This window comes from Abramis brama (genome assembly GCF_963993115.1).
Source record: "Abramis brama genome assembly, chromosome: 24".
In the NCBI taxonomy this organism is placed as follows: domain Eukaryota; kingdom Metazoa; phylum Chordata; class Actinopteri; order Cypriniformes; family Leuciscidae; genus Abramis; species Abramis brama.
In genome coordinates, this window is record NC_139986.1 from 6,679,385 (window position 1) to 6,690,034 (window position 10,650).

The 10,650-nt window shown below is 45.2% G+C and overlaps 1 protein-coding gene across 1 annotated transcript in view; it reads left to right on the plus strand.

Annotated features, from left to right (window-relative positions):
• trpc1 (transient receptor potential cation channel, subfamily C, member 1) overlaps window positions 1-9,975 on the plus strand; it is a 32,336-nt gene extending 22,361 nt beyond the window's left edge. Inside the window, exons 10-13 of the mRNA XM_084102919.1 lie at window positions 5,372-5,559; window positions 5,900-6,101; window positions 7,755-7,949; window positions 9,524-9,975. Coding sequence (XP_083959045.1) covers window positions 5,372-5,559; window positions 5,900-6,101; window positions 7,755-7,949; window positions 9,524-9,751 — 813 coding nt within the window. The 3' untranslated portion in view covers window positions 9,752-9,975. The remainder of the gene's footprint in view (window positions 1-5,371; window positions 5,560-5,899; window positions 6,102-7,754; window positions 7,950-9,523) is intronic.
• The last annotated feature ends 675 nt before the right edge of the window (window positions 9,976-10,650 follow it).

The following is a 10,650-nucleotide window of genomic DNA, read 5'->3' on the forward strand; positions in this document are numbered from 1 at the left end:
CTCACGCCGACAGTGTTATGAGTGTAGTAAATATGCCCACGCCCCAGTGTTCATGTCTACACACAAGCACGATCTCCCCTGTGTGTCCCACAGAGCACACTCACATAAAGCGCACGTTTGCCGCTCAAGTGTTAAATGTAGGAAATGTGCCCACTTCCCAGTGCTCACGCCTACACACTGCCCGCTCTGTTTCACATACTCAGGGTCTAGATCTCATAAAGCCCCATGCCACCGGCCGTGTTTTAATAAAGAGTCCTGTGCCCGCTCCCCAGCGCTCACACTCGCTTGTAAACACTCCCAGGCCCGCCCCGCATTCGCGCCTCGGGCTGCCCACTACAGCGCGCTCTCAGTCCCTAGAGGCCGTGTCTGTGAGCACTGCTCAGCCGGTTGTCGCTATCAGCGAGCCCCCGTTCCCCAGCACCGACAGCGCGCGCGCGCTCTCGCCGCTTCAGGTCTCCTGCCCCGCGCAGAGCAGCGGGCGAGACCCAGAGGCCATTTGACCCCTAGCTATGAGTGCAGATGCATGGAAAGCTATCCCGGGCGTGTCGAAATGGGTACTGAACACAGTAATACGGGGCTATTCGCTGCAGTTCTTTCGCCGTCCTCTGCGCTTTTGAGCGCGCGTCGAGACGGAGGTGAACGCAGAAGCAGCCCATCTGCTTCATACAGAAATAGCGAAACTATTGCGCAAAGGGGCGATAGAGCGAGTTCACCCTTCTTTAACCGAGGCAGGCCTTTACAGCCGTTATTTCTTCGTTCCCAAGAAGGACGGAGCGCTCAGACCTATATTAGATCTGAGATATTTGAACAAAGTTCTCATGAGACGGCCGTTCAAAATGCTCACGACCAGACAAATCCTCGCGCAAATTCACCCGAGGGACTGGTTTATTTCTCTCGATCTGAAAGACGCATACTTTCAGATTCAGATTATACCCCGTCACAGGCCATTCTTGAGATTCGCCTTCGACGGCCAGGTATATCAATACACCGTCCTCCCGTTCGGCCTGTCCCTGGCACCCCGTACATTTACGAAGTGCATGGATGCGGCTCTCGCTCCCCTGAGAACACAGGGGATGCGAATTCTGAACTATCTGGACGATTGGCTCATTCTGGCGCAGTCAGTGCAAGAGCTCGCTTCCCACAAGATGGCGCTTCTCAGTCATTTAGAAAGCCTGGGTCTTTCGGTGAACTGGGCCAAGAGCTCACTAATCCCCAGCCAGTCGATCTCCTTTCTGGGAATAGAACTGGACTCGGTGGCCATGACAGCCAGGCTGTCAACACAGCGCGTGCGCTGTGTTCGACACCTCGCCGCGTCTTTTCAAAGAGGCAGGTGTTTCCCCCTGAAAACTTTCCAGAGGTTGTTGGGCCATATGGCCTCAGCTGCAGCAGTTCTGCAGCTGGGTTTACTGCGAATGCGCCCGCTCCAATGTTGGCTGAATACGAAAGTGCCCCGCAAAGCGTGGGTCTCAGGCCGCGCTCGAGCCAGAGTGACTCAGAGCTGTGTCTCAGCCCTGCAGCCCTGGCTGGCAGCTGAATGGTACCAACAGGGAGTTACGTTGGGGGTGATCTCACACCGCAAACTGATCTCGACAGACGCGTCCAACACAGGTTGGGGAGCGCTTCACGAGGGCAGACCGGTCTACGGCCGCTGGTCGGACCAGGAGAAAAGCCTTCACATAAACTGTCTGGAGATGTTGGCGGTCGAGAAAGCGCTGAAGCACTTTCTCCCATACCTGCACGGGCACCATGTGCTAGTCCGGACGGACAACATGTCAGTGGTGTCGTGTGTGAACCGTCAGGGCGGAATCAAACCCAGAACTCTACGCGCTCTGGCAGAGCGCCTTCTGGTCTGGGCTCAGGGCTCGCTGCGCTCTCTGAGAGCCGCGCACGTGCCCGGTCACCTGAACGACGGACCGGACAGGCTGTCCAGGGACAATGTTCCCCCCGGGGAATGGGCTCCACACGGCCAAACAGTCCAGACGCTGTGGCGTCGCTTTGGCAAAGCAGAAGTCGACCTTTTCGCCACGAGCGAGAACGCTCAGTGCCAGAGGTTCTTCTCAAAGAGCGAGGACGCGCTAGCCCAAGTCTGGCCCAGCGTCCCGTTGTACGCTTTTCCCCCGATCTCAATACTGCCACAAGTGATAGCGAAGATCAGGGAGACGCGGTGCTCCTCATAGCCCCGTGCTGGGAGAACCAGTTTTGGTCCCCAGAGCTGACGGCGCTGTCAGAAACAGCCCTGTGGCCGATTCCGGTGAGGAGATACCTTCTCTCTCAAGCCCGAGGCTCAATTCTACATCCCCATCCAGAGCACTGGTCTCTGCATGCGTGGGTAATCAACGGATATTCGTTGATCTGCCGGAAGGGGTAGTTAACACGATCGCGCAGTCCAGAGCCCCTCGACGAGCTCAAGGTTTATGTTGCGGCGATTGCTGCGTTCGCCGACTCGGCGCGCGGCCGCGCATTGGGAAGAAATGAACTCATTACCCGCTTCCTCCGAGGGGCCAGGAGATTGAACCCTCCACGGCCGCCTTCGGTACCTATATGGGATCTGTCTTTGGTCCTAGAGGCCCTAAAAGCTTATCCCTTCGAACCCCTGGACTCTACGGAGTTGAAATACCTGACGTTTAAAACCGTTTTTCTGTTAGCCCTGGCTTCAGTGAAACGCGTGGGCGACTTACATGCGCTATCAGTTAGCGCGGCGTGTCTTGAGTTTGGACCTAATGACTCGTTGGTCATTCTCAAACGAAAGCACGGCTATGTCCCCAAAGTGTTGGGTACTCAGTTCAGAGCTCAAGTTATTTCCCTCTCAGCCCTGCCGTCCGGCAGTGGGGATGACAGTAGCCTCCTTTGCCCTGTCAGGGCCCTAAGGTGTTATGTCACACGCTCCGCCGCCTTCAGGCTCTCGGAGCAGCTCTTTATCTCGTTTGGTGGGCGCACCAAGGGTCTCGCCGCCTCGAAACAGACGCTATCTAGATGGATAGTGGACGCTATTGCAGCAGCTTATGCGTCCAAAGACCTGCAGTGCCCTTTGGGCATACGGGCTCATTCCACCAGAGGCATGGCCTCGTCGTGGGCATGGTCCAGCGGAATTTCCATTCATGACATTTGTATGGCGGCGGGCTGGGCCTCCCCCTCTACATTTGTTAGGTTCTATAACCTGGAAGTTCCCGCCCTGCAGGCTAAACTTCTATCAGTCTAAGTCGGGTCTACGTCCTGCTTATGTGTGCGCAGGCTAGTTACTCGATTTAGCTAAAGCAGTTGCCGCGCGGCAGCCAATGAGCGTGCAGTATTGCCCGCTCTAGCTCTGCTAGCTGCCTGCTGCACTGCGTTGACAATAAATGAAAATTAAGGATAATTTTTGGCTTCAGTATCTCGAGAAAAGATGACTTTTCCCGTAGCGTAAGCTAAACTTACGCAAATACTCGTTCCCTCTTCTAGAGAGAACCGAGGTTACGTGAGTAACCAGTATCGTTTTATGATGGCAGTGAATGGCTGGAAAAAATATAAAAACCAAAAAGTGCATCCATTCATGATAGAAAAAATACTCCACATTGCTCCAGTGGGTTAATAAAGGCCTTTGGAAGCGAAGCCATGGGTTTTTGAAAAATACCCATATTTATAACTTTATAATCTAAAATAACTAGCTTCCGCCAGACGATTGTACGCATACTAAGCAAATTGACTTGCGCCACAAGAGTAACCTGTGACACATGTATGATGTAGAATGTAGGAGTATCGTAAGCTTAGATGCCGCTTGTGGTTTAAACAAATAGGGCTGTGCAACAAACTGAAGCTCCTCTTCTATAATACGTTGGGCGTCGAGTCAGGGGTTAGTCTTCCACCGTAAATCGATGCGTATGGTCGGTCGTCTGGCTGAAGCTAGTTATTTTAGATTATAAAGTTATAAATATGGGTATTTTCCTTACACAAACACATGGCTTCACTTCAGAAGGCCTTTATTAACCCCCTGGAGTAAAAGTGGAGCACTTTTATCATGGATGGGTGCACTTTTTTGGGCTTTTCCAAATTTTCTCTAGCCATTCACTGCCATTATAAATCTTGGAAGAGCCAGGACATTTTTTAATATAACTCTGATTGTATTCATCTGAAAGAAGAATGTCATATACACCTAGGATGGCTTGAGGGAGAGTAAATCAGGGGCTAATTTTCCTTTTTTGGTGAACTATCTCTTTAAAGACATACATCATTCTTATGAAAATACCTAAGATATCGCTATCATGTGTTTGTCTTCATGTTTCTTCAGTCAAATGTCTCTATTTGCATGTTATTATATCCATATTGGCATTTCCTGAAACGTCATAAGTGAATCACTTCTATGAATCTCACTTGTGTCTTTCTGTCTGAGGTATGAATCAGTGTCTACTGGGCTTCCAGTATGAATGAAACAGAATTGACATGAGAGTGTTTAACGCTCCATATCGCTATCATCTCCCCATTTTGGGTAAAAATAGAAAAATAATACTAAAGTACTTTGTAACGTAATTACTTGAGTAGTTTTTAAGCAAACTGCTTGTTTACTCTTACTTGAGTCATGTTATTTTTCAGTACTTCTACTTGTACTCAAGTAAATTATTACTTAAGTAGCAATACTTTTACTTAAGTACAATTATTTAGTACTCTTTCCACCACTGGTCTGTGAAGATCCAAAAAGAACCAAAACAAACAAACAAACAAACAAAAAAAAAAAAATCATAAGGGCTGTGAAAAACCACGTCGGTCTTTGGGTTAGTTTTTGGAGTGTGTTCCATATGTCGGCGGCAATTCGGCTGATTCAGCATGTTGAATCGGCACCGGGGCCATCGGTGAGAGAGATCACTCTGATTGGCTGTTCAGTTTAGCAAATGAGTAGGTCCACGAGAAAAAAAGTGAAAGAGATGAAAGTGAGCTAAGAAGTCAAGACGACACAGACAGAAAGTTGTTATAATTTTACGTCATCTTTCCTGAGTATTTCAGTACGCAAATATTTTCATAACAACAAGTTATAAATATGGATATTTTTCTTACAAAAATGCATCGCTTCAGAAGGCCTTTATTAACCCTCTGGAAAGCTTGGAAGAGCCAGGAGCTTCAAAAGGCTCTATTCACTCCCATTATAAAGCTTGGAAGAGCCAGGATATTTGTTTAATTTAACTTCAATTGTGTTTGGCTGAAAGAAGAAAGTCATACACCTAGGATGGCTTGAGGCTGATTAAATTATGGGATTATTTTCATTTTTAGGTGAACTAACCATTTAAGTTGTTTTTAACCTGGAATATTCCTTATTTAGAACAAACTCTATAGATCCTATATACAAGTCAGTCTGGGCTACTCAGGCTTTGATGTGAAAGGGCCGGTTTATTTGTCTTTTCAGATCTCCATGGGCCAGATGCTACAAGAGTTCGGGAAGTTTCTTGGCTTATTCCTGCTCGTGCTCATCTCTTTCACCATCGGCCTGACACAGCTGTATGGAAAAGACCAGAAGGATCCATCCAGAACCAATAATCAAAGCGAGGAGTGCAATGGCATCTACTGTCAGCAGCAGAGCAACAGCTTTCACACGTACTTATTTACACTAATTAGAGGATTGGAAGTCAGTGTAAAAGGTGTAAAAATAAAGGTTAAAGGGGTCATATTCATTTTTCAATCAAAATGAGTTGTTTTTGTAACTTAGTTTCAATAAATGCTCTTCTTCGACTGGGGAGGAAGTTTTGAGTTCTGAGCTCTTCCTCATGATATGACCTCTTTGAAAGGTATTTGACAGACAAAGCAGTTTTCAGATTTTTGTGACAGAAATCATATTTCTAAAGATGCAAGGCTCCATGTTGCCCATGAAAAGAATATGAATGCTCTGTTTTAATGTAATATTTTACCTTAATCATTTATCTTCAACTTTCTCTAGGTTTATGGGGACATGTCATGCCCTCTTCTGGTACATTTTTTCCCTGGCACATGTGGCTCTGTTCGTCACAAGGAGCAGCTATAATGAGGAGCTGCGATCATTTGTTGGTGCTCTTATCATCGGTACCTACAACATTGTTGTAGTCATCGTTCTCACTAAACTCCTGGTGGCAATGCTGCATAAGAGCTTCAGACAGATTGCTGTGAGTGACCCTTGAGATGATTTGATTCCAAAAATGTGAATCCAATAGGTGTTTTCTTAACATGATAGAATTACCGTAATTGTGTGTTTCCGTCAAGTGGATATAAGTTCCATATATCCATCCCCCTGAGTTAACATCACATAAACTCTATGGCAGGAGTTCTCAACTCTGGTCCTCGAGGGACCACTGTCTTGCACCCTAATCAATCACACCTGAAAAGGCTAATCAATATCTTTAGGCTTCCTAGAAAGTTACAGGCAGGTGAGTTTGATTAGGGTTGGAGCTAAATTCTGCAGGAAAGTAGATCTTGAGGGCCAGCATTGAGAACCTCTTCACTACGAGTTCTCCAAACCTGATGGGAGCAGTAGGTTAATGTAGTCTTATCGGTTGTTTTATGGAGGTCTATCCATAAGCATTACAGTTCCTTTCAACAAAGTTTAATCAGCTGGCACATAATCCTGGAAACAGGTGACCAGAAATCTGCCATCTTTGATTGTGGGCATTCAGTTCTGCCATGTGACCAATCACTCATGATTGAGAACAATTGGAATACTAATGGTAGAGCTCTTTAGTAGGGATGTAGCGATTCACTCAACTCACGATGCGATACTGATTTCACGATATGATTTTCTCACCATTTTTTTAACAACATGAGATTTAAGACAAATTATAAATGAAAAAGTGTCCTTTTATTATTTCTCAGACAAAATGCTACATTGAAATGATAAAACAAATCCAAAACAAGTCCATACACAGAGTAATAGCATAAATAAAAAGACTAAGTAAAATTTAGGTACAACAGTGACAGGGGTTTCACATTGTTATAGCAAGATTTAAATTTTACCATTATATAATTTGTATCATTACACTTGCAAGACTTTTTAGAAAAGAACACATTTAGAAAAATATGCCATAAAAATCAACAAATTATAAATAAAAAAATCCATGTACACATTTAGAGAAAAAGATACATTTTTCTCATAAATTTAAATACAGCACCTGGTTGCCATGAAAACACTGATGCACCTTGTGATCTCCGTGGCTCTCGCACTTGTCGCCACAAGTGGGGCTGCAAATCCGCCGGTCACTGTGGTTTGCCTTTTTACATGCAGACGGAGATGATTGGAGCTTCTCATTGTGGTGATTATTAGTCTTCAGGAAGTTAAAATGTTGCTACACCTCCAATTTGAATGAGTCAACGTCAACATTGCGCTTGCTGTCGCCATGCTACGGTGTGTGTCCACTCACACGAAGTTTCCAATTCATTCCTATGGAAGTCGAGCTTCCACCAAGAATTAATTGAAAACGCTCGCTCTGCTTCACGCCAGTGTGCACGCACCATCCATAACGCTAGCTACAACTTGCTCGCTGCTATTGTGCCTGTGTGAAGCGAGGTCACAGTATAGCACCCCTGCTGTTTAAAATGTGTATCGTGATTCGTTTACAACTCAGCCGACTTTAATAGTCATATTTTTATCGATTTTTAACCGGCTGCTAGTGAATCGTTACATCCCTACTCTTTAGTTATATTATAACTCCTTAGTTCAGGAAGACATGTATGAGTACAGATACCTCTGGTTTCTTGTATCAGGCAATGAACAATGGGTAGTGAAAGCATCATTGTTGTACCATGATGATTTTATCCACTTGCAGAACCATGAAGATAAGGAGTGGAAGTTTGCTCGGGCTAAGCTGTGGCTCAGCTACTTTGATGACAAGTGTACACTGCCTCCACCCTTCAACATCCTCCCCTCACCCAAGACGGTGTGCTACCTGGTGATCAGCCTGAGCAAATGGATCTGTTCCCACACCTCCACAGGCAAGGTCAAGAGACAGAATAGCCTCAAGGTATGTAAGACTTATGTAAACTTATATTTGGGAAAATCTACCAACTTTACTGTCTATCCATTGTTTGCATTTCGATCGATTTGACATGAAAGGCCTGGACACACCAAGCCAACTGTCGGCCGTCGGGCAGTTTTTGCGCATCGGTAGGGTTAGGTTTTTTTAGTCAGGCGCCGTCTGGGTTTTTTTGGGCCGATTCAGCATGTTGAATCGGCATCGAGCCGTCAGTGAGAGAGAGAAAACTCTGCTTGACTGTTCAGCTTTTTGGCCGAGACGCAGTCGACAAGAGGCGACAACACAGTCCGCTAGTTCTTTGATGTCGGCTTGGTGTGTCCCGGGCTTAAAGTAAAAACTGTTGCTTCTAAAGACAGCCTATCCTTACAGCTTTGTACTGGTGCTGGAACAGGTGCTTGGTCAGTGGATTTGTGAACCTTACTTGCCCCCTTTCCACCTAAATGGTTCCATGTTCCTGGCTATTGCCAATTCTCAAATGGTTCCATGCATTTCTACCTCAGAAAAGGAGGTTCGGGGCCTGAAATAATTGGAGTTGTTGTTGTCTACTAGAGGGAGGGTGAAATTTCTCAAAAGCAGTTTTGAATCATCTTGCACATTTTGTATGTCTCTCTTATCTTACACATTTCAGTTTATAGAGCTTTCACCTAATGAGCTGATAATCAAATCAAGTGTGACATACATAATAAGGGAGACATACAAAATGTGCAGGATTGTAAACCACTGCTCTGGAGACCAAGGGTGCCTGTTCGTCCATCTTTCCATGCACAAGAGAAAGACAGTAAACCCGTGGGTTCAGTTTCTATGTCTCTCGAGTAGGAATAAAAAAAAAGACAACCAAGAGTTTGAGACCTGTTGGTACGCAAGAGTCATTCTCGGTACTGTGAACAGCATAACGCAGATCTGCCGCTGTTGCATAAACCAGGGGGGCCTAATTCATGCTTCTGGAGGGGCTATTCTGTAGAGCAGTGGTTCTCAACTCCAGTCCTCGGGACCCACTGCTCTGCACATTTTGTATGTCTCCCTTATTTAACACACCTGAACCAGATCATCAGCTCATTAGGAGAGACTCCATGAACTGAACTGAGTGTGTCAGATAAGAGAGACATACAAAATGTGCAGAGCAGTGGGTCCCGAGGACTGGAGTTGAGAACCACTGCTGTAGAGTTTAGCTCCAACCCTAAATAATCCTAAATGAGCCTGGTAATCAAGGTCTTTAGAAGTGCTAGAAGTTCCAGGAAGGTGTGTTGGAGCAGGTTGGAGCAAAACTCTGCAGGATGTTGGCCCTCCAGGAGCAGGATTGGGCCCCCCAAGGCATTCACAAACACGTGCCATGCCATATTTGTTTTTTGGTTATGTAGTCACATAAACAACATGTAGCGTCATAATCCATTGTTACCATTCATTTCTCAAGTCTGTAGAAACACTGGGCCGCTTCGAAACAGGTTTGCCTGAATATTGGCTGAGAACCGGGTCTTGCACCATTTTAGTGAAAAAGGGGTGAGCTCTAGAATATCATTCCTTAACGTCAGCCTACCAATGAACCAATAACTTTTTGCTTCCAGGAATGGAAGAACCTAAAGCATAAAAGAGACCAGAACTATCAGAAGATTATTTGCTGTCTAGTGCACCGTTACCTGACCTCCACAAGGCAGAAGATGCAGAGCACTGACCAGGCCACGGTAGAGAACCTCAACGATCTGCGGCAGGACCTATCCAAGTTCCGGAATGAAATGAGGGATCTTTTGGGCTTCCGCACTTCCAAATATGCCATGTTCTACCCCAGAAGCTAAGCCATGACCATTTAGTAAAAGTGACCCAGCATGTTCAGCAATGCTCTTCTTCTTTTTCTTTGGAAGATGTAAGGTGACAAAAAGTCCTGGGACTCTACTGGAATTCTATTAAGCTCTGTTTATTCTACAGCCTCCAGAACCATAACTTGTGTAATATTCTTGCATCCTACTTGTTTTCTAAAAGTGTCATTCTTTTCAAATAAATAACATTTATTATAGAGAAACATTTTCTTAGTAACTGTTTCAGCGTTTTCAGTGTTTAAACGTATGGTAGAGTAGAGTTCTTCAAACCTACTCTTGATGACCCACAGTGTTCCCGAAATCGCACTGTCTAAGTAGGTACTACATTTGAATTTAAACTTACTTCATGACCATTAAAAAAGTTTGTTCTATATGGTATGAATATGGGTAGTATGAATTAAATTCGAATGACTTATTGCATCCGGCATGTTACTGTTACGTGACCTAACAGCATCAGATGCATCGCTTCACTGCCATTCATAAATCCTCTCCAATGGCCTCGTGGCCTCAACGGTCGTATCCGGTGTAGACACGGTGTAACTCTTTCACCCTGTTCTGACTCTGGGTTCATTTCCTAATTTATTCAAGGTTTTCTTGTTGCATACTGGCAAAAATCCCATAGATATGTCTATTTATGAGTGTCATTCAATCTATGAGTAAACTGTAGGCAAGGCTTTCAAGGTTGAAAAAAACTTTACTTTTCTATCTAATTGGCAGCAAAAAAGCAGGTAATTTAGAAATGTACCCACATTTACATGGCAACACCTGTTCATTATTCATTACTGGGACATTGTTACTCATTTCACAGTGACAGTCTACTTAATTCTAATGATCAGAGAGAGTATGTAAAATGGTCACAGCTGTTTCTGGCACAAGAA